Source organism: Cyprinodon tularosa, unplaced genomic scaffold, assembly GCF_016077235.1.
Source record: "Cyprinodon tularosa strain WSP-4 unplaced genomic scaffold, ASM1607723v1 ctg5, whole genome shotgun sequence".
In the NCBI taxonomy this organism is placed as follows: Eukaryota; Metazoa; Chordata; class Actinopteri; order Cyprinodontiformes; family Cyprinodontidae; genus Cyprinodon; species Cyprinodon tularosa.
In genome coordinates this window covers 2,791,139-2,818,321 of record NW_024039229.1, presented here as the reverse complement: position 1 = coordinate 2,818,321, position 27,183 = coordinate 2,791,139, and the positions used below count along the sequence as shown (strand labels likewise).

Below are 27,183 nucleotides of genomic sequence, written 5' to 3'. Positions count from 1 at the left end.
AAACCGGTGCGTGTGGAGTTTTTATGCTCCGAAATGAGATCCTGCAGCTCTCTGACTCTGGAGGGGAAAATGACAGCCTGACATGTTTTACTGTCATCATCCATCCAACTTCAAAACATCTTGGAGACCACCTTGACATTTTGAAAAAAAAAATTTCTATCTTAGAGCAGTAATCAGGCAGCTAAATCAGTCAAATCTGAGGGGGGGTTACTTGAAAAAAACATCTGCAGTGAGAGGGTTACGTCTTGCAAATGTTTTAGCAACAAGCACATAAATTATAGATGAACTTTTACTGGAATTACAGGGAGGAAAAATCTGTTTGTATTCTGTTTGTATCCATGCATATTAAAAGAAGGTTGAGAGTAAAGGAGAAAGTGAGGGGAAAGGTAGAGCAGCAACAGGAAGAACGGCTGCCTTGGGAGGATTGGGGAGAAAAATATGTTCAGTAATTTGGAGGAGCGTCACGAGGAATGGCCTACAGCCTACTAACAGCCACAATGACCAGATACATCATGCACATCTTACCATGGCGAAGGAGCAAAAACAACAGTGTTAGGAATCCAGTTTGCGTGGGCTGTGTTTTGGTGTTTTTCTCTCCCTCCACCACCAGGTGGTGTCCTGTCCTTGTTGGTCCTCCTGCACACCTGCGGCTGGTTGGCTCATCACTGAGGAGTATTTGAGCGGCTGACTGTCACTACCTCGATGCCAGAGTGTTTGCCAGTTTTGGGTACTCTAGCAAAGCTGAGTTTAGCTAGGTCTAACTGAGTCTTTTGTTTCTCTGAGTCTAACGTTGTTTTTGTCTTTTGCCTTTCGGTAGGAAGTCATCCTGCATACTGGATGTTTGGCCTTCTCCCCCTGGAAGGATTGTTTGAGTTTCACACTGAGCAGGGGATTAATCTCCCTACGTCCCGTACAAGTTCTCCTGGAAATCTAAGTGGCGGTTCGCTCCATTGCTCCTCAGGAACCAACCAAATCAAAACCTGTCCGCCCTCTCTGGAAAAACCCACACCGACTGGATTCTGGGAAGAAACCTTTCTCCGCAAACATGAGTCCCATTTATCTCTGTTTTTGCAAGACATCGTTCAAAGTTCCCACGGACCCTGAACTGACCTCTGTGAACTTCCCTTCTCACTTCCAGTTCCGGTTCAACAGCTCACTGAGTTCCCCTGAAACCAACCTAACTGTACTCCTCAATAAATCTGTTAAACTTTTACTCTGGTTTCTCTGAGTGGTTTTCTGTATGTGGGTCAGATCTCTTAAAAACATCATGACAAACATAAATTTCCTTTTGGATGAGAGTAAAGTTGGCTTCATTTAAAAATCAAGGTCCCAGAAGAGATCCAAGAACTGTTGATCCGGTGTTTAGTTTCCACTGTAGGGGATAATTTGGGCTTCCATGTTACCTGCTGGTTCTGATCCAGAAGGATGTCTGTGTGCAGGGTCATTAATGGAAAACTACATATCATGTTCCGATAGGTCTCGGCATCAGCCTACATTTCCAGCGCTAAGGCAGGTCCAGCGGTCACAGTGTTCCTGTTCCTTACTGGTCAGCAAACTGGGCTAACATGAACCAAAAGAGAATCTATGCAGTTTCAAGAGGAAGATTAAGGCAGCTATCATAGCAACCTGGGCTTCTATTGGACCTCAGCAGAACCACAACCTGATGCCTCCATGTCACACCGCATTAATGCAATAATTCATGCAATATAGATAGAAAGTAATACATTTTTTGGCTTGCGTTGCTGATCAAATAATATTTTCTTCATTGATCTAGTTTAATATTCTAGTAAACTAAGACACTGAATTTTCCATTATTTGCAAATCATGATGCTTCAATTAAAAGAAATACAAAACATTAATTAATCCGTGTAATTTATCTATAATCATGAATTTTCAAATTTGAGACAATAAAGGGTGATTTTATTTATATTCTATTTGATATTCAATGAGTTTCACTTCCTAAAGTGAGACAAATGTTGAACTTTTTCACTGTTTAAGAACTACCTGTATAATTTTCATTTCCTTAAACTCTGTAATTTTTCTAATTCTCTTTTTCTGTTTTTTTTGCTTGTAACATCCATCAGTTCAATACATCTTTGACACCATCTTAACATTTTAAGCATTTTTTTTTATGAATTTAAAACTTTTTTCATGGTTGTATTCAGACTGACTGTGGGGGTCGAGCTAAAACAGGCTAAACCCATCTTTACAGAGGAGTTAATGCCCTAAAGCTAATGACTAACGGGAAAAAGGCTCATAAAATAAAACTCTGTCAAAATGAACTTCTAGTTTGTTCAGTTTAATTGGGATCAAGGCTCCACCAGAAACATTAAGTCAAGAAGACTCAGTGGAAAATCTGACCTCATGATGGCGTAGCAGGCAGCTGTACCCCAGGACATGATTTAACTGGACATTTAGATAACGAGAGCCGCGCTTGGATCATTAAAGCACGATAAGAACAGTTCAGGCTAAAAGCAAAAGCTTGTTTTCCCTTAAAACCTCAGACCTTCTAATAGGCTGAGTCATGATGTAGTTCATTTCTGAATCACATTTAACTAAACTCCAGAGAGTTAAGCACAGTTTAATCACAGTGACATTTACCTAAACTAGAAGGTTTGTGTGAAGCCACAGATGATGACATCAAATATTTGATTGTATTACAAAAAAAGAAAAAGAGAAGGTCAGAAGAATTTATCAGATAATCTTGAACTTTAAAGCTTAAATTAATCCACAAGTCGGATAGTTTTAAAAAGTGTTTTTTCTCATTAGAATCCAATGTTTCAAATAAGAGAAGGACATTTTTAAATATTCCTGTTCACCTCAAAGCATAAAGAAACCTGAGCAGCAACTTAACAAACCGTCTGAATGTCCTTAAAGCAACCTGTTAAAAGGAATAACCTTTAGTGGCATTTTAAAACAGTTATCAAGGACTGTTATTAAGTGTTATTCAGTTCTTTTTTTTACTCTACAGTGGATTACATTTTCATTTAAATTTATTTAGAATTTGTACTTTTATTCAAGAAAATAAGACAGCTGAATTAAGCAGGTTCTCTTCTTTATTACTTATATGTATGTCTTTTATTAATGCAGTGTGATCAAATCATTAAAAATTATTGGCAAATTTAAGATACTAATAAAATTATATAAAAAGTGTACTTTTTACTGTATAAGGATAAAAACATTTTTTAGATATATTTAAAAATATATCTCACTGTACGCTTTGAAGCTTTCTTTTCCTCTTTTTCTCCACCCAGAAATGAAAATGAATTCCTTTTGGCATCAATCCAACGTGTTAAACTTTTTTTTTTATTCTTTCTTGTGCGATCACATCAAAATGATTCTGCAGATTTTTGAGTTAAACAATCATGATCTAAATCTCTTCCAGCTCATCCCTGGGGTGCTGAACCTGATCACGGTGGAGTCCTCAGATTATGATCACGTTCCAGTCACATAACAGACAAAGATTATTTAAGACTTTTTTTATACAATGCATATATCCTGCCAGATATGGACGTGACCACCACGATTATAAAGGGGTGAACATAGTCAGGTAGGCTCTTCACTGAGATGTTACCAAGAGAAAAGAAAATATGGCCCACACCATGACACCACCACCACCATACATGTGGGGTTGCGGGCGGGGTAGAGCACACAAAAATCTAACACAATTAATATTAGCTCTACTCCACTTATTTTTAACCAAGTATAGGTACAATTTTGAATAACTCGGAAAAGGAGCAAAAAAGTATTTGATAAAAATGCAGCTTTAATTGTTGTCATTAAACTGCATTAAATATTTGCTAAAATTTTTTCATGACTATGTTTCACATTAATCTCCTGTTTATTCCTCTGTGATAAATCCCTGCGGAGGTTTGAGCCTCAAAGAATTTTATCCACTATACCTTTTATTTAGAAAGCACGGATGTTTGAATATATTGGTCTATTTGTTAGCAAAGGCTGTGGGAAAGAATAGTTTGTCTTTATTTAGAAAATATGGATGTATCGCTTGTTAATTGTCCTGTTGGAACAGTGTAGATCTACTTTCGGTAACCCCTCAGTGTACGTTGGTTATTGCCGGGCCACCCTTAAAAAAATTTTCTGACTACGCCTCTGAAAACAGGGTTTAAAAGTCTTTCACAAGAAGAACCCTCTATTGGTCTCCGCCAGTCACGTGACATTTGTTGCTAAGACGCCATTTTAGGTGGAAAAGGCATAGTGTAAACAACCGCAGCATAGCTAAACGAAGGAATAAAGGCCTGTTTACATAGCAGCCTGTCCAAGATAAGTCATTACAGTTAACATAAGCCTGAAAACAGGGGCGGATTTAGGAAAATCGGTCTCCGCCAGTCACGTAACATTTGTTGCTAAGACGCCATTTTAGGTGGAAAAGGTGTAGTGTACCGCGCCCGAGGTAAACAATTGACATCAATTGGCGGACCGATGGATAACAAGCTAAAATACATCACTTCCTGTGAGGCTAAACCTCTTAGGTCTATGGACCAGAGGCTGAAGCTGGCTGTTCGATGCTGATTGTCAAACATACTTGAGGAATTTTGGCTGACAGTGGCCAGACAGCGAGAAGGTTTTCCTCATGTGTCGAGATGGAAAAGTAATATTTTAGTCAGAATTTAGTCATCTATTGCTGTACTCTTTCCTTGGTTTCTGAAGTTTATTATTTCAGAGCAGCTATTTTCATCCATTGTAGTGATGAGTTTATGTGTTTGAAGATTTGTTAATGTAATATGTGACATTTGGATTTAATTAACACCATTGAGCATCCCCTGTTTAGGAGAGCAGCAGCTGCCACTGATCTGTGGTACTTTAACTGGTACTTTAACTTTTTCTTGTGACATTTTTTTGTTAGAAGCAGCCTGCAACAGAAGGTGGTCAAACAAACTAGTTTTTTTTTAACCTTCAAGTAAATAAAGTTGTATTTTTCCGCAATATTTTACAGACGCAGTTGAAATATCTAAATGTGGTATAAACTATTTGCATGAATAGCAGCAGACCTCCATCCCGCTTCAGGCTCATGTTTAAACCGTCTGACTGCCTCAGTCAGGATGACCTGCTGTGAGGAAAATGTAATAAATTTAAATCACATCATGCAACACAGTCCAAACAAAACACAGCTGCATAAACAGCTTCAGCGCTTTTTTAATGGCTTTGAGCGAGCATTTACCATCTACACCCTATAAACATCAAAACCACACACAACAAGGCTGACGAATACAGCTGGACTGCACTGTCCTTAGCATGCAGGGTGCTATTGTTTTAAAATTAAGGGGAACAAACACTGTTTTCTGGTTCTGTAAATCACAGACTGTAAAACTCATTTAGGGGCCTTTAAAAGATAGATTAAGGAGCCGAAAGTGCAGAAAGTGTCTAAACAAACATCATCATTTTGTTCTGTGTTTCCTAAGAGTTTAAAGTTTGCTGAAGTCTAAATGTTTGCTGCCTCCGATTCAACCTGAAAACAGGTTTATAAATATATAATTGTTATCTCACTCAACCTAAACATGTTGTGTTAGCCAGTGGGGAAACCATTCATTTGAAATTATTGATACCATGTACAAAAAATGCAATTCATAAGACCATCCACTGCTGTCTATGTTCATTTATAAAGACTGCAATGGTAAATATAGATGAATCATATATTCATCCAAATGTTCGTCCATCTGTTGTTCACACTTGCTTAGGATTAATGCCTATTTTCAGAGATCATTCGGCCTCTTTTGGATTTCATTTCACAGACATAGAGAACCATGCATTCACTCAGACAAAATGGGAATTTAGTGAGTGTTAGGATTATACCTATTAATGATATGAGTCTGTTAAACTATAATAATACCTTCCTGTTATGTGTCACATCTAATGTTTTCCCAAGTAGTTTTCTAATTGGGATAGATCCTCTGTCCGGCTATGCAGTTATCTACATTATGTACGTAGCAAAGAAGAAGGTGTAATATTTTAATAAGCCTTGAGCCCGGCTCGGACTGGGAAAGATTTTTAGCCCTGGCATTTTCCATCTACTCCGGCCCACTTTAAAACAAAAAACAGAAGCACAGTCAAACGCATGTGTCTCAAATGTGAAACACAATACGAATACACATTGTGGATTAACTGTTCTATCTTCAAGCATCACACGACAACCATCACCAAGACTTCTAAAATGCTGTTTCACTACCTTTGGCATAGAACTTGGAATCCTGAGGTTCTGAGTTCAAGCCCCACTCCCACAGACTTAGGCTGAGCAAAAGACCCTTAACCCCACATTGCTCCCTGGGTGCTGCAGAATGGCAGCCCACTACTCCCCAAGCAGATGGTTTAAATACAGAGGTATAATTCTATACAATGTGAGATCAATAAAGTTAAATTATTATGAATTCTCATTTAAAGAGTTTGTCCAAAGTGATCTCTTTTAAGGAAAAGAACCAGAGAGAGAAAGTTTCAACATGTAAACAGAGTTTTCCATGACAGCGAGCCCATCTGAATGAGGGGGTCCATCTGAATGGTACAAATTAGTAAGGACACATAGGGAGAGGAATGCCAGCGGTCCCATTAAAACTGCTGTCTAAATAGTGCTGGCAGTCAGTAAGGAGCTAAGGAAAGGCACCAGGATGCTTCCTATCAATGGTTCCTTTAGCATAGGGACCCCCAATGTTCTAATGCTCCACATACTGTAGGAGCTTTATGGCTACCCAGAGTCCTTTGCATGGCAGGACGTATAGGCACAGCTCATCTCACCGAATTGAAGAAAAATCCATTATTGCTTACGGTGTACTCTGTGTGATGCATGCTAATGAGCAAACCTTAATACGCTTTGGGTTTTGTAATGGAGAACTTCCACCACTTCCAGCTACATTTGTGTAACTTTTATAGCTATATTTTGGAAGGCTCTTTAGCAGCAATCTGTATTGTTAAAATTACATATTGAAATAACAATCAGCCTTGAATTCAAAACCTCCAAAGGTACTGGTAGTTAACTAGGTAATATTAAAGATTACAACTACATTGGTTTTCTGAACTAGCTTAAATTATTGTTCCTTAACACTTTTAAGGTTTAGTTGGGTTTTCTCTTTGCATCAGCCCCACCCTGTCCTTTTAAAATGCAATGACGATTCTACATCTACATCTAGAGCAGTGATTAACCACCCACCCCACCCCCCTCCAGGAAGCGTATATCTTGACTGTGTTGCATCTGCCCTATAAAAAATACACCAAGTTTCTAAGATTAACAAATGGTGATGTGACACAGGGTTAGATATTTTATGTTTCATACGAAGCAGCTAATCTGCACAGTGACAGCCACTGTTCTTTTTTTTAAGTTAATGGTATGGTTTTGAAAATGTGTTTTTTCTGCTGCAAGGGGTTTAGACTTTATTTAGCCTTCTTAAAGAGCAACTTATTCACCAGCAGTGGTCTGATACCATGTCAGGGGATTCAATTAAATGGGCAGCACCCGCATAGGGTGAGGCATTGTCGCAGTGAAGAAAGGTTTTTCAACAAGGTTGGAAGAAAAACGACTAATACTCTGTTGTACCAAAGACAATAATTCATTATAATTTTGCCTATGTTTGACTTTGAAATGCTTGAAAAAGTACCATCTTAAAAGACAATATTTCTTTTCTGCTCCATCTACAGGATACAGAAAAAAAATACAATTAGAAGTCTATATTTATTGTCATAATTGTTCATAATTAAATGTAGATATTTAATAACATATCCTAATTTCATGTTTTCGTCTAAGCTAAGAAAATAAAAGGATGAGGTCCTTTAGGCAGAGTTGGACAAAGCTTCCCGACTTCCAGCTGATGAAATCATGTAAGACTGGAGGGATATTAAATGTCAGTTTTTTCCCCTGAACATGGAAACGCAAGATATGACATTGCTCTACATTATGGGTGTAAATTATTAAACCTCCCATTTCTGCTTGTGCGCCTGCGGTGATCATGTTCAACTCTAATTCTGTGAGTGGATCTAACTTCATGCATGGAGAACGAGAATATTATCCCATCTGAAAAAATGCTGGAGATAATGGGCCTCGAAAAAGAGGATGTTGTCTGTGCCTGTTGGATCACGCTTCAAAGGAAATAATCAGCAGAAACATTATAAATGGTTTAAAAAGAGGGGGGGAAAAATAACCGAACTGGAGGAAAACAAAAACAGTGATATCAATGTTTGATCAATCTTGACTGGAGCTGGATGGGAATCTATAATAAATGAGATGTTCTTTTGATCACAGCCTCCTTGTCTCCATAGATGTTTCTGCAGAAGAGGGGGGAAAGTTCAGCCTCTGAAGATAAAAAGAGACAGATAATGGAGAGATACATTTTCAGAATAATCTTTATTTCTCCTCAGATGCTCATGGCATCTCAGATATTTCTGATTTTGTTCAACCTCAGAAAGCCAACAGTCAAACTGCACTGAGATCCCCGGCGTGTTTAATGTGCTGATTAAAGCTCCGGCCGGGGAACAGCAGAGTCGGCCAATCAAAGGCAGAGTGATTTAAAAAAAAACAAGCCTTTTGATTCGCTGCTCATTAACAAAGCGGTCACCTCAAACGTGCAGCTCTGTTCGACCAAATCAGGAGACAAAATCTGATTTTCAGAGGTTACAAACAAACTGAACACACAAAGACGCAACGGCAGCACAGAAATCCTCAGAACCCGTCAGTCTTTAAAGCAGCCATAATGAAGAACTAGATCCCAGATCTGCAGATTAACCAACCAAAAGCTTCAAAGAGCAGTTTTCTTTCTCCTTTAACAGTTATGAAGATGCAGAACAAGTAAAAACTGATTAAACCCTGATGAATGAGAGTTTAAACTATGTAAACTTCAATTTAGAAAAAAACTCTTTTAGAGGGGAAATGTAACACGAAGGAAAAGTTTGAAATGACGCACCGATGACAGAATATTAGAAAATCCTGAGTTTAATCTCAGTTTAAATGGGCCCTTCAGGATTTTCATGACATCTGCATCTTTTACTTAAAGTAAAAAAAGCTGCTGAGACACTGATAAAAGCTTTAAGAAGTAGATCATTCTGTAAAAGTTCAAAAAATCCACTGGACTTTGTTTCCAAAGTTTGAAGATATTTCGCCAACTCTCCAGGAAGCTTTCTCAATTCAAGAATTTAAGAAGTAGAGTATAAAACAGATTTCATGTCACTCATAAAAATGGCACAATTAAGAAAGTCATCAATTGTTGGGGAGAATTATCAAACCGTTTGTCATAATCAACTGAATAAATCTCCACAAGCAGAGAAAGGAAAATATGTAATCTGGTTTATATGGCCCAAAGGAGGCAGGAACTGATGGATCAGAGGTTTCCAAGAACTGCTTGTTTTCTGCAGGTCACAGACGGCTGCAGACAGAATGAGCATCTACACCAGGGGTGCTCAAGACCAGTCCTCAAGAGCTGCTATCCTGCAACTTTTTGATGTGTCCTATTTTCAACACACCTGAATCAAATCAGTGACTTGTTACCATTAACCTGACTCCGCCAGATGGATTTGCTCTGCATATCCATCTGGAAACCTTCCGTTGAAGTAATTTTGGGAAGGGGTGAAAATACTGGTTAGCTGATTGGCCTATGTTGGTGATAGACGGGCCAAATAAACCAATCAGATCAACGAAGCATATGACGTGCTAACAGAGCGACGACGAAGAGGAGCCAATTGATAGATCAAAGTCTTGCTGAAACCAGTCGGGAGAAGAGCAAAAACATCTTTTCCTCTGAGAAAAGCCTCCAGAGCAGTGTTTTGCTCTTCTTTCAGTGAAGAAATACTCTGTAATTCCGATAAAACTTGCTCGATAGCCACGCTAACGCTAGTTTCATCGGCTGAAGCCGCCATGTTCTTTAGACTGAACTATCGCGCTTCTCGTTGCGTCACACCTCAACCCGCCTCAAAGCGGGACGTTCGTTTGGTGAACGGCTCCAAATTTTCTTCAACGGAGAGTCTCCAGACTGATTACTGAGTGAAACCTTGAGAGCTTGTGAGATCAGGATGGTCTCTTGAGGCTAGGTTACCATGCCTTTGCTGGGCTAAATGAGGGGATTGAGTCTTTCGATTCAGGTGTGTTAGAGAAGAGATGCATCTAGAAGTTATTGGATGGCAGCTCTTCAGGACTGAACTTAAGCACCCCTGATCTACACCAAACTGAAACCTAGGATCTGTTAGGAGAACCAGTTAGGATCCAATTAAACTAAACTGGATTAAAAAAAAATCAATGAGCTTTAACATTAGGAGACTGACCATGTCGCACAGTGAAACACAGTGGTGGAAGGATCATGGGGAGGGAATATTTCTTTTTAATTTAACTAGGTGGGAAACCTAAAATGGCTCCAAGTTCTAGTCTGATTTGACCCCTAATGAGAGGAAACTTCAGCCGCGTCAGAATCCAGACCTGAATCTGTCAGAAACCCGCTTTAGGTGGGCTGACCTGAAGGAGACTGTGCACAAGACTCACAATCAGAAGGATTTGGAGAACTTTTGGAGCATAAATGGATTTTGAAAGACGGTGGTTAAAGATTCAATTAAAAGTATTAGTTTTAGTGTGAAAATAAATCATCTATTTTCCGTCACGTTATCCTTGCTCAAGTCGCTAGGGATGCTGGTGCCCATCTCCAGCTGTCTACTGGTGAAAGGAGGGGTCCACCCCGGACAGGTCGCCAGTCCATCGCAGGGCAACACAGAGACAAACAGGACAACAAACAACCATTCACACACACAATTAAGAACATTTTAAAGAAGCCAATTTAACTAACAGTCATGTTTTTGGACTGTGGAAGGAAGCTGGAGTACCCGGAGAGAACCCGCACATGCACAGGGAGAACATGCAAACTCCATGCAGAAAGAGCAGCCCTAAAACTGAATCATTGAACCTTCTTTAACCTTTTTTACATTTCCCCTCATTTGTTGGTATTTGAGCAGAACTGTGGTTTAAACAGGTGTTGGAAAAACTTTTTATTTCTGGCATTTTTGGGATTTGAACACATTTTAGATCCACTGATCTTAATATTTCTCTGCACTAGAATTTAAATACTGATCATACAAACAAGTGCATGAGACATTAAACCAACTTAAACTGTGCAGAAAACTTTATATAGTCAAAACTCATCAATAATTTCATTAAATTCAGAAAAACATCTTCAGTCAGATACATTTCTGAAAATAAAGCGCCTCAGGATTAACAAAGACGTCTGAACCAAACCAGGAATCCACCTGCAAACCTTTGCTGCTTCATTCTGCAACTTTGCTCTGAAGAAACCATCTTTAAAGTCTCAGTTTTCTCGTTTGTGGTTCCTGTGGTTGACGCTGCAGCTGCTTCAATTTATCAGCATCTCAAACTTTGACTATAAACATGTTGGAGGGGAAAAAAACAACAAAAAAACAACAGAAAGGGATCAATAACAGTCAGATTTACCACATTAGGGAGAGAAACCGGCTGCAGGCAAAGGTGCGTTTACATAATAGCTCTAAGCGCACCAAGAAATACTTATATATGTCTGAAAAATCAAAATGCAGCAAAACATGACTGCTGCATTCAACTGCAAACCAACAAAGTGAGATCAGTGGAGGATGAAGAGAAACACCGACGTGTTTCAGCACCGTCTGAGCGACCGGAGACGAACGGCACCCTTATGTTTGGAGAGAGGTCTGAACGTTCATTGCAACTCATTAAAAACCTATTTACTGATACGTTAGTGAAACTAAACTGATTCGTTTTAAGCCTTTCGGCAACTAAATAATTTATTCTCAACAGATATTTAGGAATAATAAAAAAAAATCTGCTGATTTTAAACCTGCAAACTATTAATATAAACTTCATTTTGCTTCTTATTGTCTGAGAAAGAAAATTTTAAATTTAACAGATAAAATCAACGTCGGTGAACTGGATGCGGTTCAATCCGCAGCCACATTAAAAATATATATTTTTTTATTTTTCTCTTTTAAGCTTATGCTTTTTTTCCCAACATTTTCTCTTATTTTTTTTTTTTTTTTTTGTAAGAAACCCTGCTAGACGAACCTTCCTCCCAGATAAGTTTAGCAGAAGATAAAAGTGGAGTAAAGATTATGACATAAGAGGAAGTTTGAATACATTCAAGATAAAACAGACCAACTTTGGCTAAAGTTTCAGTAGTGTGAGGAGAAGTAAAGGTAGAAACAGGTGAGAAGAATCTCTGACATTAACACCTGACCCATCAGACCCAGAGGAGAGCATCTCCAATTTGTTTTTATCTTCTATTATTTCAGCTGCAGCTTTGCATTTTAATAAAAAATCCAATCCTCTTTAAATCCTGCAGCTGCTCCTGCAGAAGTGCTCTCAAACATCTGATGATCGTCCTGAGAGGACCTTTCAGCAGCTGCAGCGGCTCGCTGCTTCCACCCGGGAATGTCTGATCATCTGATGTGCCTCCATCTCTGCAGAGGAGTTTATTCTGTTAAAAACATTTCATTAATCTTCCCGAACGCAGATCTGGTCAGTAGTAGTGAACCCTCTGCTACTAATGACATCCAGGCAGACATTTCATTAGTTTCCTCTCCTGAAGCCTCAGAGAGCATCTCAGGCTTTAGAGGGGAAGGAATCATGACTGCCTGCTTATGCAGAAGAGCCGCTTTTCATTTCATGTTTTTTATAATTAAAGGAGTTCAATATTTTAGGGTAAAAAAAGTCCTGGCGGCGCCCCGGGTCTCCGTCAGCGGCAGCCGCAGTGGAAGTCGGCGTTGGGGTCCATCAGCAGCTTCTTGCGGTCCACGTGCAGACAGTCTATGTGGTACCAGGCGTCGCACACGTCGCACTGGATCCACTGCACCGTGTCCTGCTGCGGCAGCCGGCACCGCAGGGCGGCGCACGGCTCCACCGCGCTCACCGCAGCGCCCTCGTCTTCATCGTCCTCTTCGGAGGAGGACGAGGAGGAGCCGGAGGAAGAGGAGGCCGAAGAGGTGGAGGAGGAAGAGGAGGAGGAGGGAGAGGGCAGGGAGGGCCGAGGAGGGAGGGGGTGTTTTCTGGGCCGGCCGCGACGTTTACTTCAGAGAGAGAAAAAACAAACAAAGAAAAGAAGCATAAACTAAAGGAAACTTTAATTACCGGTAAACGAGACAAAAAGTTTATTATTCGCAGGAAATAGAGTGAAATCCTTCAACTTCAAACAGAGAAAAATATATTTTAGGTGTTTATTTCTTTTAGTTTTGAATGATTCAGTTACTAAGAAAATATATTTTTAGTGATAATCTTGTTCTAGGTTTCCAAGTTAGAGTCTGAAGTCAAAAGTCAAAATAATCACTTTGAGAAAATATCAAATGAACTAACTTTGACATTTCTTGTTAATTTGTTTAAGCCTCTGTGACACCTTCACAATTTAGCCAGCATATGCGGACGTCCCAGAATCTTCTAAAACGCTGAAATACGCTAAACTTTCTATGTATTTTTTAATCTTAGGAGTATACATAGAGTATTAATAACGAGTCCAGAACTTATGTTCAACGACAGCCAAACTTATGCATAAGACATGGCAGCGTAATGCCCATGAAACGTCACAAGCCAGTGTCCTGAGGGGGGCAGTGATGCACCCGAGGAGCTCGGTCTGCGTAAAAAGATTTGTTTGATCGCGTTATCACCTAGCTGCTGTTTACCGCTCACCAAAAGAAAAAAACAATAAATAAAAAGAAAAAAGAAAGAAAGGGGGTTTGCAGCTGAAGCAGATTCAGCGTCATGTCTGCTAGAAAGATTGTTGGTCGTGGCCGTGAACGCAGGAAGGATCCATCACACTCACCCTATGATGGGGATGAAGTCTGGAGGAGAACTTAGTTTCTCCTGTAAACCCTCTTTTCAGGGTTCCTACAGCATAAGGCAAGTTAAATTCAAGACTTTTTAAGACTTTTTAATGCCACTTGAAATAAAAATTTCAGACCAAATTTACAAGAAACACAAGAAAAACCTGCTTCCCATACAGGAAGAAAGCTAAAAACACACAAATGACAGATATATTTTAACAATTATTTAACTGATTTCACAAACTTTGTTTTAGCAGGGAACAAAACAAATCAGTTTTAAAGCCCCAACATAACCAGTGCTAAGTCTTTTTTGCAGCTATTTTTCTTTGTATCGTTTTCTTAGTATGTTTGATTTAAGTGGAGGCGTTGCAGAGACAAGGGTGGAACTAAACTGAGAAATACCGGCTGTTTCTCTGTAACTTGATTTTGACGCTTTGTGTTTCGCGCTTCGCATGTGCGACTCCACTGCCTTAATTCCCATCGTTCTGAGCTTGAATGACTTCTTGCACTAAATCCACTGAGCCTCATGTATGTTCCCTGGTTTTAGCCATGGAGAAAACTCTTGGCTGGAGACAATTTTCGTTACATTTACACTTGCTCATATTTTCCAGACAAAAAGTTAATGGTGCATCTCCCAAATGTCCCGGCCGCAACAACGCTTTTATTGGTTCCGCTACCGGGACAGAACCAATAATGGCGAGCCGCTATTTTTTTTTTTTATAAAAAAAAAAAAAAAAAAAAAATTGTCAATTTTTACATTTTATTTAGATTACAAAAATATTTATGATGTTTTAAAAATTAAGACCTACGAAATACTAATTTAAGACATTTTAATACCAATTAAGGCCTTAGTTTTATTTTGAAGAATTCAATGCCTTTTGAGACTTTTTAAGGACCCGCGGGAACCATGCTTTTATAGCAAAACGCTGCCAATACACCTTTAAGCAGTTGCTGTGAGTTAAAACGGCGTTCAGCGGTCGTCTTGAACACTACAAATACGTTGGAGATAAGTTCTTGATAAGCTACACATAAGTTATGCACAAGTTTCTCATATGTTTTGGATAAGCTAGACGCCACGACTTATGAGTAACTTATACTTAACGTACCGTAAATTCCGGACTATAAGCCACTACTTTTTTCCCACTGTTTGAACACTGCAGTGCGGCTAATACATGTTTTTTTTCATGGCACGAAAAACAGACCGGTAAAATTGATGAGTATTCAGAGGTGCAATGAAATTGTGCGATACATAATTCTCACTTTCACAGTTATTTACAGTCTTGTAAATCAGACAGCATCACCGGCGGGTTTCGGAAGGCTGGGCTGCTGCGGGATGAAGAGGAGCGCGAGTGCTCAAGTGAGAGCGACAAGGATGAGACTGAAGTCAGTGACTGCACCCTGAAGCTGTTCCATTCAGACACCGAGGAAGAGGATTTTGAGGGAAGAAGAAAGTGATTAATGACTTTTCCTGGTCGGCTTCCATGTTCTGTGCATTGTTTAATTAAAAGTACCGGTATATGCAGCGTTATTTGCGTGCTACCGACACATACGTATATTTAAATGTGTTACAGGTAGTTTGAAAAAAAAAAAAAGCATTCGTAATATGTACCGTATTTGTTTGTTTTATCATAAGGATTAAATCAAAGGTTAAAAAAATGCTCACGTGTAATATCTTTATTTGTAAATATCTCATACAACGTGGGAAACCTGCGGCTTAAAATCCGGTGCGGCTTATAAAAGTACTAAATTGATTTTCTTTCTAAAATTAGAGCGTGCGGCTCGTAACCAGGTGCGCTCTATAGTCCGGAATTTACGGTATGTCAACGATCAAATAACTGACCTGTAATTTATGGCAATGTATAATCATACGCTGGCATATGTCTGGAAATTTTGAGCATGCACAAAATTCTTGACGTACTCGCCATGTGTCAACGTGTGCCATTGTGCTCATAACTTATGCAAAACGTACCCATAACGTATGCAAGCGTTTTTACCAGATGTTTCAAACGTCTAAACGGTGGAGGTGTAACAGGGGCTTTACAAAAAATGATCAGTGGATCGTTTTCTTTCCTCCCCTGAGCAGCAGGACAAATGTCAGGAAATCTTACGCTGTCTGATGATGGAATCGGTTGTACTGGACCCTCCCTCTCTCGTCGGTTCTGATCCTCACGGTCGGCGACGCCAGGCTGTAGTTCTCCCCTCCCACCACCAGGGGAGAGAAGACCGGCGAGCTGTTGGCCCTCCGCCTGCCCCTCTGCGCTGTCGGTGTACCATGGGCGGCTTTCTGTTGGCGGAAGGCAGCCATGTTTCCGTTTACCACGGTTTTGACCCGGTGCGAGGTTTCTACCTCCCCCTGCCTGCGAGGAACCACGCTGGTGAAGGAGGACTGCAGCAGCTGCTGGTTCAGCCGGCTGTTGGTCATGGCGCCGTGGAAGCTGCCGATGGTTCTGATGCCCACTGGGAAAGGTTTGGCCTCCAGAGGACGCCGGATGTCGCTGTGGTTCTTAGTCTGTACTGGGGGAGGGGCAGGAGAGCTGAAACCGTCCGACTCAGATCTATAGAGTCTCCGCCTCTTCTTTGGTCGTGATCTCTGAACATCCTCCGCCACTCCTCCTGTCACAGCTGCAGGAGAAAATAGAACCATATAGTTTTTAAAAATCATTTTCCTTTCCTTCCAAGTCTAAAAAGTCAGCTGATCTTTACCTCCTCGACTTCTGGGTTCATCTGAGCTGTCGTCCTCCAGGAGAACCGTGTGCGCAGACTTCCTCCTGCTCCTGGACGCCGTCTGGAGGGGTTTGGTCAAAGGTGCCGAGGTGGTGGAGGAGAAGGAAGGAGTGGAGGGAGGAATCAGCGAGGAGAAGCCCACAGGGGAGGAGGAGGACGGGGTTCCCGGGTCAGAAACGGTTCCCTCATGGCTGTGGCTCCGCTTAAAGGTCCAGGCACTGCCCTTCATCTTACTCAGGCTGCCAATGGAGTTCAGGATGACTGTGGCCCGGTTGATGGACATCTCAGAAAGGTCCAGGTTTTTGACTGACTTTCGGTCCAAGTTGGTCCTTATCCGGTTCTGCAAGTCGGAGGAAAACATTCCCGCCTGAAAGGAAAAAAAAAAAAAAAAACACAGCAAAGGGAAACACAGTTTACTTTCTGGAAAAAACACAAAATCTAGTTTGGCTAAAATGATAAGAAGTCTCTATGAAGTTTAAAACCTCAGAACACGCTGCCAACCGTCAAACACGGTGGTGGCAGCATCCTGCTGTGGGACTCTATGAATCTACTGGTTATTTAAGGTTTGAGATTAAACAAAGTGAATAAAACAATCTAGAACAGGAGTCTGGAACCTTTACAACCTTTCTGGTCGTCAGTCCAGTTTATTAAAACTAATTTAGAGCCTCAAATGTTACTAGATGTTCTGGAAAAAGACAAAATCATTTCTGATAAATATTAACTTTTAAAAAATGTAATTAAGTTTCAACAAACTGACATTTCTTGTTAGGTTTAGTATTAAAATATGTGTACAAGTTCCTATTAAAATTTGTGGCGTAAAAGGTGATTTGTTTTCAACCTAATGACAAGGAAAAAAGTTCAAAAATAAAAATCAAACAAAATATTATTAGTACATTAGTGTCATCCAGTTGTCCAAATTCAGTGAATTATCAAGAACATTGGAATACTGCTTAATCCTGCAGTGTTTGTTAGTATTCTATACATTTTAATTTTTTAACCAAAATTATCAAGTCTCTATTAAAAGTCTAAAGATAGACCCCTAAATTAGAAGGACCACGTCTAAATATGCAGCTTACAACCTTCCCTATTATAGGAGTCTGATGCCGACCATTTAGAGAACCAAAGGATACTTATGTTCATAAGAATTTATTCACAGTAAAGTGATTTAAAAAAAAAAAAGGTAAGGCTGCTCAGTAGATAAAGGGAACAAAGACAAACATAGGATCTGATTAAGCGAGGTAGTAAAAAAATAATAATAATCTCAGCTGATCAATATATATTCATATATTCATGTCTGTGAATTAATAGAGGTAAAAAAAAATTATCTAAAAAGATATTTTTCTGGTTTTCTGGTAAATAAAACAAAAATAAAAAGTGGTGAGGTTAAAAAAAGAGACAGAAAAAGAATAATAGCTCAGAGAAATTCAACAGATTGACTTCTATCAAAATAAATATCTGAAATTTTGATCAGTTGTTGAACAAATCCTCTTTAGTTTCTCTGCTTTAAATGGCCTGATAATTATTAAGCTGTGCGTGTAATTCATACATTCAAATCCATAATTATTTTTCAATTTATTTGTAATTTAGCAGGATTGGCCCTCCATATAATATGCATCAGTAGTCATGATGATTCCTATAAGTATCTTTGAGAAAGTTTTCTTCCTCCTCAGATTCCCTTGAAAGCATCAGTGGTTACCTTTGGGATTGTGATGGCATCAAAGTCCAGCGGGCGAACTTTGACCTTCTGGAAGAGGAAGTAGAACTCTGGGCTCCCCGGAGGCGAATGCCCTCCAAAGGTCAGCGTGTCGCCGTCGGAGAGCTCCCACAGGACGCCCGGCTGGAGGCGCACGTCGTTCACCCACGTTCCTGAAGATGAGAGAGAAAACGTGTAAACAGAGGTTGTTACACTGATAGGGAAATGTTTGAAGTCCAAACCAATAAGCTACAGTGTTGCAGTTTCAGATAAAAGTCGCCCGGGGCCAGAAATCCTCACAACTTTTTAATATTCCAGCAAGAAATAACCCCAAAGAGCAGCGCCCAGAAAATAAAGCCGTTTGGAGAAGCTGGATGTGTTTACAGCTCCAAGACTTTGGAGGAAAATGTAAAACAGGCTGTGAAATGGAGGCCAAACGAAAAGCTGGAAGGCTACAAGCCAATCAAACGGGCGTGACAGCAGGAGAAATGTGGCGGGAATACGAAAAACCCCAGGCTGACGGCAAACCTGGGGAACGGACTGGGAAATTACCTGAAAAATTAGACAATAAGGGAGCAGTTTAGATTCAGAGTCCATCAGTCACAGTCCAGCCGGCCTGGGGCCAAACTTTACCGCTAAATGCTTTCTTAGATCAAATAAACACCTGAGACTGCATGAAAACCACCAAACACACATCCAATCATTAGGTGCTAAAAAAAGTTATTATTTGTACATTTATCAAAAAACTGGATTCAAGTTTGTTGTACTTACTACTTTTTTTGATAAAATCAAAGATGCAGCTTTAAATGAAACTCAAACGTGTGTTTTATTTCCTTTTATTAATTATTCTAAACATAGAAGTCATCAATATTTGTTGTTAAAAAGAAAATACTAAAAGTTCAAATTTTTTGATTGGACCAAAAACATTTTCTTAAAATTTTATCATATTTGTTTAAAAAGTAAAAAAAAAAAATCTAAGATTAGTTTATCCACACCCTGTTTAAGAGTAATTTTTAAACCATCCAACTCTGACAGATCATTTTATAAATTATGTTTCTGTCAAAATATGAAAAAAAATACTGGTAAATAAACAAAAAATTCAAATATTTCTTTTTTAAATCTAATTTCAAAGGTTCTGACTTTTAAATAAGTTCAATAGGAGAAGAAGACAGAAGTATGGAAGAGGATTAGGGCCACTGGAAAAAATAGAAATAAAAAGTTTACTGATTTTAAAATTTTATTTCAATTTAGTATAGGAAAAAATTCAGAATTCTGACTTTAATCTCAGAATTCCGACTTTAATCTCAGAATTGTGGATCTTAATGTAGATGGGCACTATGAAGGAAGAGATGTGGAGCACTCAGCTTCACTGACAAAGATGTAAGTTGTTTGAGGTGGCCAGTGACACATTGGTGGAAAATGAGGGAATTAGGCAACTTTTTACGTGCCCGAGGGGTCCCCTCATTAATGGAGGAGCAGAAGGTCATTAAAACAAGAGAGCTAGTCTCTAAAACAGACATGGCTATGGCTTGATGCTAACATGTTTGTTAGCTGTCAGAATTCTGAGATTAAAGTCAGAATTCTGAGATTAAAGTCAGAATTCTGAGAAAAAAGTCAGAATTCTGAGAAAAAAGTCAGAATTCTGAGAAAAAAGCCAGAATTCTGAGATAACAATAACAATTCACACCTCCTTTGTCAAATTACAGATTATTTCACTGGAATATAATCTAACAAGGCTGCAAAAAGTGGAGCATAACTGTTAGTTGGAAGGGGAACAATTCTTTGTTTAATATCTTTATGAAAAACATCTGAAAAGTGATTTAAATTTAGTCTCTACTGCAGCAATTATACCTTTCTGCAATAAGATCTGGTTGTTCTTTGAAAGCAACAGGTTTATTTGAGAATGTTAGAGAACAAAAGCTTAAAAAAACAAAGAACCCAACAGACAGGTTAGAGAAGAGGTTATGGAGAAGTTTTATAGAGGATTAGATGCAAAAAAAGTCTTCAAATAATGAAACTTTTCATCACATCAGATCGGAAATCCGAGTTAAACTGAAATAAAATTTAAAAATCAGTTAACTTTTTTTTTTCCCAGAGGCCCTAACCACATTTATAGAAAAAATATAATTTTTGAACATGAATTTCAATTGAAACCTTGAAGAACACCAAATATTTTTCTCTTAATTAATAAATTGCTTATTTTGCAAAGTGTAAAAAACAGATAAAACCTACAACGATTTACTAGAAACAAAAACTGGGGTCTTTTTCCATCAAAAAACTAAATATTTTTCTTTGAACTAAAAAAAAAAAAAAAAAATGAAAATCACCATCAGATGCACTTGATCTGCTATAAAGACATAACTTTAATAAATCGCCAGCTGTTCCGGTTCTTTAGGTCTAACAGTGAACCTCCAGCTGGTCCTGAAGCAGCAAACACATCATTTCTCCATCAGCTTCATCTAACTTGACGCCACCTGATAACGATCCAGGAGATGCTCATATATTCTGACGTTTTAATAACAAACTGGAATAATTGTGATGACAGACATCCTGGTAATAAAAGAAAATGAAAATCATCTATTAAATGTAGATATTTTATAACAGATCTAGATGTGACTGAGCTGCATATTAAATACTTAAATGATGACAGTTTTGCATTTAAACGCGTCAATCTGCACAACTAAGGCTGGTTATGAATAATAAATAGGAAATGAATCTTTATATGGTGTTAATGCATGAAACTGTAGATCTGATCTGATTATAATAAATGAATGAAAAAAAAGCCTGAGATCTATTTACTTAGAATGAGAGACAACAAATTAAGCTTCTGCTTTAATTACAGAAAACTTTAAAGTTGAACTAAACTTTCAACTTTAAAGTTGAACTAAACGTCCAGGACTGAATCCCAAACCGTCCCCTAACCACTAACCCTTAACTATTAAGTGTCACTCGCAATAAAGTCACACTCACAGCTGTGGAAGGCGCTTGGATTAAAGGTGGGGGCGTATAAACGTGATTGGGACGGCCTTTTCCCTCCAGCGCAAAAGGAAAACAGTCGTTCCTATGGCAACACAGTGATGCTGCATGTGCATTGTTGTAGCTCTGTGGCACAGTTTAACATAACATCAAACATGTGCCAATTTTTCTTAAAGACAAAAAATAATCGAACCAGTCATATAAAACTAAAAGAAAACCTTCCATTTAGGGATCAATAATGTCTTTTTTTCTTTTTCCTGACTTGTGATTTTCTATCAGTGTTATAAAGAGGAATCAAACCAGTGGAACTTATATTTAAATGCACGCGTTTCCTCCGCTAGCAATTTGTCGTTACACCTGCTGCCAAATTCCAGCGAGTCTGCACTGATTTAGCGCTATTTAAGGCCTGGATGTCGTGTGGCCCCACCCACTACGTGGTTTGTGATGGCCCTAATGTGGCTGACCCTCCGCTGGAACCTGCGAGCGAAGGGTTAGTTAGTGCTTAGGGGCCGTTTGGAATTCAGCCCATAGCATCACTGGAATTGATGAAAATTGTGAAACCATTGCCCTGAAATTGTTTATCATTCGTCTCCATCGACCGCCTGCACTTGTAAGAGAGAAATATTATTGAAATCATTATTTATAAGACATCAAACCATTAAAGATGGTTGATAATTGTGGATGTTTGTGTTTACAGAGACATGCTGTCCTCCTAATTATGGGGCTAACTAGACGCCCCTGCTTAGATCTGATGCAAAACTTCCTACTCAGATAATGGATGAAAAGTTTCATTGTTTGAAGACTTTTTGGCATCTAATCCTCTATAAAACTTCTCAGTAACCTCTTTTCTAACCTGTCTGTTGGGTTCTTTGTTTTTTTTAGCTTTTGTTCTCTAACATTTTCCAATAAACCTGTTGCTTTCAAAGAACAATCAGATCTTATTGCAGAAAGGTATAAATGATGCAGTAAATCACTTTTCAGATATTTTTCATAAAGAAATTAAACAAAGAATTGTTCTCCTTCCAACTAACAGTTATGCTCCACTTTCTGCAGCCTTGTTAGATTATATTCCAGTGAAATAATCTGTAATGTGACAAAGGAGGAGTGAATTGTTCTGTGTTAGCAGAGCCCGCCTGCCATCTGTGTAAATGTGGTATTTCCTGTATCTGGGTGTGTTTTCCTGTGGGCATGTTTGATCTTGACTGACGGTTCAGGTGTGTTCAGGTGAGTGACGCCTCTGCCGTCTCACCATGGCTGCTCCTGTCTTTGATGTGGACCCTCCAGCCCTCCTCCTGCTGCAGCGACTCTCCCTCTCCTCCGCTCGCCTCCTTCTCTGCGTGCAGCTCGGCGTGGATGCGAGACACCGAGTCCGACTCTAGCGTGACGTCACACAGCTCCGCGGCCCGACCCAGCCGGAACACGGACTGGGTCAGCGCCGGCCGGAAGGTGTAGAGATCCCTCGCCGAGTCGCCCGTGGACAGGCCGATCCGAAGCAGCTGGAAGCACGGCTGCGCCCCGGACAGCATGGCTGCAGCCTCTGATCCAATGCCACCCTCCCACACACTGAGGCCGCCCCTGATCTGTGACCGGCCCTGAGTTACAGCAGGCCGCGCTCCATTTCCAGATACGCCTCAGAGCTAGTGGAGAGCAGCCAACAAACAGGGAGAGCCGACAGCCGGCATACAGCCGAACGCAGATGAAAACGTCCGTGTGAAGGTCACAGGCAGGTGGAGCAGCTCTCAGCAACAGGTGCTACCATTAGTATGCAGAGCTGCTGTCATGCTGCGCATAAATGAATGAGTAATGAGGATTTGGAGCACTGTATAAGACGGAGAAAACGAGCTCCTGCTCTGCTTTATGAGAAGCGGCTTAAACAGATCAAATCCCCCGTGGAGAGGAGACTAAAAGGCTGCGAGTTCAAACATAAAGAGCCGAGTGAACGCGGACAGCAGGTGCGTCACAGTGTCCAACTAGCTGGACGGATAACGGCCGCGTATAACCTGCTGAAAAACTCTGCAGCTGGGAGTTCACTTTGAAATAGATGAATTTTAATCTTTAAAGCAAGATGATCATGGAGGCAACAATCAGTGAGGCTGAAGCAGCGGATTGATCTGCAAGAAAACAAAGAAAAACATCAAATTAAAACATGTTTAAAGATCAATATATAACCAGTACTACAGACATAAAGCTTCATTATGGGTTAAAACACAGAGAGGCATTAAAAACACCCAGAGAGACCGAGAAAATGACTGAAAATATGTTGCTTGTGAAAAAATGTTGGGAAGAATACATTCTAATAATGAAGCAGCCATGCAACAATGGGACAGTTTCTGCACATATACGTCTACAAATTAATTTGGACTTTAAGGCAGCAAAACAAGGATTTGCACTAAACCTCACTGTTTATTGTAATGTCTTTTTGTTTTGTTTATGTTTTAAAAATTGAAAAATTCTATAAAAACTTGAATTACAAAAAAAAACAAAGAGACAAATGTCAGTCAGTTAGAGAACTAATTAATTCATGTGTTGCACTAAATTAGTCTAAAAAGTTGGAACCAAACATTTATAGTGCCGATGCACCGATTCAAACGTTTTTGCCGATCACAGATCCTCAGACCTGCTGATTCTGATTGATCTTTTCCATTTTAATTATTATTTTATTGGAGACATGAATCCATATCTGTTAAACTAAACAGACGTCTTTTAACTGAACATGAGGCGTCGCCCTCTAATAGAACCAAAAAGTTTAGAGTTTTGACTGTTTTGCGACTGATTTTTATGGTCGCTAAGATCAGTTCTATGTGGAAGTAGGAAGCAGGAAACTGGGGTTGTTTGATCGGTGCTCCTCTGATTAAAATATTAATTCTGATTATGAGGATTATGGCTTAAAGATAATAAAAACAAACGACAATAACTGAGCCCAGTTACTGTCTTTGTGGCAATAACTGGCACAAGACATGTGAGCAATAAAATGAAGATTGCTTCTAGTCTTATGAAATTATCTGATGTATTCTGTTGCTGTGATCTCTTAACCAGGACTCCCTTGAAAAAGAGATTAATTATTTAAATGAGACTTTCCTGCTTAAATAAAGGTTGAATAAAAACATAAATAAATCAGATCCTGCAAACATATTAAAAGAAAACTGAATGGAAGGAAAATGTGAGGTAAAAATGTCACACGGGCGACAGGATGAGGCCTTCAGCTTGTCTGAGGAGCTGGGATGTTTTATCGTCGTCATGGTGACGGGCGGGGCTGGACAGTCAGCTTATAACATGATCATTCCAGCAGGTATGGGTAAATTTGGTGATCTGGGATGAAATCAGCAGCTCTATAAGGATTATTAGAGAGAAGCAGGAAGTTTCAGGTACATCAGTAAACAAGCTTTGGTTCTGATGGAAAGTAGTGGACCGATACCAGCAGCTGAAAAGGTTCATAGACCGCTGGGACGTCCGCTTAGATTCAGTCCCTCCCTCCTCTACCATGGACCACTTTGGTCCTTTTCTTTCTAGTCTCAGGTAAGATGCTTCTGATGGTTCAGAAGACAGTTTTAGCTCACATCCTGGACAGTCGGCCATGAAGCTCTAAAGGCTGATTTATACTTTGTAAAATAAGTCAACTGCGTCTCCGCAGACTCTGCTGCACCTCTTCCAAACTGTAGGTGACCGCAGACAGGAGGCCTCTGATTGGTCAAATCTACATCCGCTCTACGCTATGTGTACTTCCTGTTTGGTACCTTACTGGCCTTTTTTTGTTTGTATGACCGCCATTGTGAAAAACGACTCATGAAGATGGACCACATAGAAGAACAAGGTGCGCCAGAACGCTGGGACCCTTTTTGGGCATAAACAGTGGCTTCAAAAGTTCACACATTTGTTACTTAAGTAGAAGTATAGATACTGCAGATTGAAAACACTCTGATAAAAGTTAAAGTATCAATTTGACCTCTTTACTCAAGTAAAAGTGAAAAAGTATGAGCTTCAAAAACTACTTAAAGTTTAAAAGTATAAAGTAACCATTAAAAAAAAACAGCCAGATGCCACTATATGATGAAAGCTCAATTTTACAACTATTTTGGAAAGTTCTTTGAGATAGGGCCAAGGATGAGGGAGGTCTTGTTGGTCTCCGTCTCCCAATACGCTCTCGCCTGTGTCCGACCTTTCAGACATTTCAACATCTTTTTCTGAATCCGACATTGTAGCATGGCATAGACAATTCACGTTTGCAGTTTGAAGAACACCTGCTTGCTTCTGATGATTTCCTTTAGCTAACCAATGAGTGTTTGCGTTCTATGACTCGTCCAGTTACACTAGTTTTCACTAGATGTGGATGGAGCCAATGATCTGCATTGGATGGAGCACATGACGGGAAATAAATATTTAGAAACATTAAACCGAAGCCAAGAGCAACGAGTATTTGTTTTAAAAATGTAAGGAATAGAAAGTACAGATACTTGTATTATTTATTACATTTTATCATTATATATTTTTTTTAAACTGTCCTTTTTACTATTTTTCAAAGCTGCACTTTTAAAAATGATAAAATTTATATATAAAATTTATTTTTTTGTACACATGTGTAAACAAAATTAAAAAAATCTGTCTAAGTCTAAGAAAATATAAGAGTAGAAGTCAGATGTAGGAAGAAAAATAAGTAATGGAGTAAAGTATAGATACCTAAAAAGTGTACTTTTGTACAGTAACTAAGTATTTGTACTTTGTTACTTGACACCTCGGGGCATAAATCGAAAGTATCTGCAACAATCTCACTGCAGCACACTGCTGCTGGAGGATAACCAGCCCCTTAAGTCAAGCAGTCCCACCTCGCCCCCTTAGAACTAAAGTTATACCTGAAGCTTATGCACCTATTTATGCAGCACTTCTTCCTTCCACTTAACTTTCCATTGATATTTATAGGTACAGCACTCTAACAATGGCCTTAAAGTGTCTCATCCTCTCTGGGGAGGAAGTCAGTGACTGTTTGGCTGTCAGCAATCTTCCCACTGATGAGGCAATAAACTGTTCTGTACTACAATTGTTTTAAGAAACTGGATGTGAGGTTTTTATCATCTTTAAGCCATAATTAAAGTTAATTGCGGTATAAATGTGTATATAAGGGATCCATTATGGGTCTGTTTGAACTTCAGCTGATAACTAATGAGAGAAAAACAACCATCCAGTTCATAGATCTGCAGGAACAGAAGCTGCAGCCTGAGAAGCAGAAGTGCTTCGAGCTCCAGCTGCCAAATCACGGGATCAGCGCACAAAGCAGGAGGCGAAAACTGGAAGAATTATTTAAATCTAAAACCTTCAATAAGTTTATTTCCTAACAGTTTATAGTTAATCCTTCAGATTCGGAGTTTTTCCACCGGATCGGGTTGATTAAAGAGCAGAAAGCGGCCGCAGAGCGGCTCCTGCTCGCTGTCTGTAGTTCCTCGTTAGGATGAGAGTCAGAGGCTGAGCTTCTAACAATGACAGACCTTCACTGCGGCTTCCTGTTGGTTCCTCCGCAGATGGAGCTCCCTCCAGGCCTCCGGCTCACACCTTCCCGCTCACACCGCCGCTGGGGCTGCTTTGGTGGATTATTTTCATGTCTTCGTGGCTCCGCGGAGGTTTCTGAGGGGCTTTCAATGCGGACTGTCGCCTTCGTCCGGGAGGAAGTGCTTTGAAATTTGGCGCGCCAGTCCCTGGTCTTCCGCGAGCTGCGCGCTGCGTCACTTCCGGATTCTCCCCCGTTGGCTGAGAGCCATGGCGGCTTTAGCGGGAGCAGGAGAACCGGTCTGTCCTACTGGGCCTGGAGCGAAGCCTACTTTCTCTGGGCTGGGCTGACAGCTGGAAGCTGTCCTCACCTTCGAATATATTCAACTGTTTTCACATTACAAACACGTTTATGAGCTTTTATCAAGTCTTACAGATATAATAAACAAAATAGTCAATATAAACTCCAAGTTGAAATGGAAATAATCCAGGAAACTTTATTAAGATAAATATCTAAAAAGTGTGGCATGCATTTTTATGCA

At 39.7% G+C, this 27,183-nt stretch overlaps 1 protein-coding gene across 1 annotated transcript; it reads right to left on the bottom strand.

Moving 5' to 3' along the window:
* Positions 1-10,949: 10,949 nt before the first annotated feature.
* Positions 10,950-26,857, bottom strand: tcf19l (transcription factor 19 (SC1), like). Its single transcript, XM_038302852.1, has 6 exons — positions 26,644-26,857; positions 22,416-23,277; positions 18,194-18,363; positions 16,477-16,864; positions 15,882-16,395; positions 10,950-13,026 (listed from the first exon to the last, which is right to left on the bottom strand). Exons 2-6 carry the CDS (start codon positions 22,690-22,692, stop codon positions 12,696-12,698), a joined length of 1,680 nt encoding a protein of 559 aa, XP_038158780.1. The 5' UTR covers positions 22,693-23,277; positions 26,644-26,857; the 3' UTR covers positions 10,950-12,695.
* Positions 26,858-27,183: the final 326 nt, after the last annotated feature.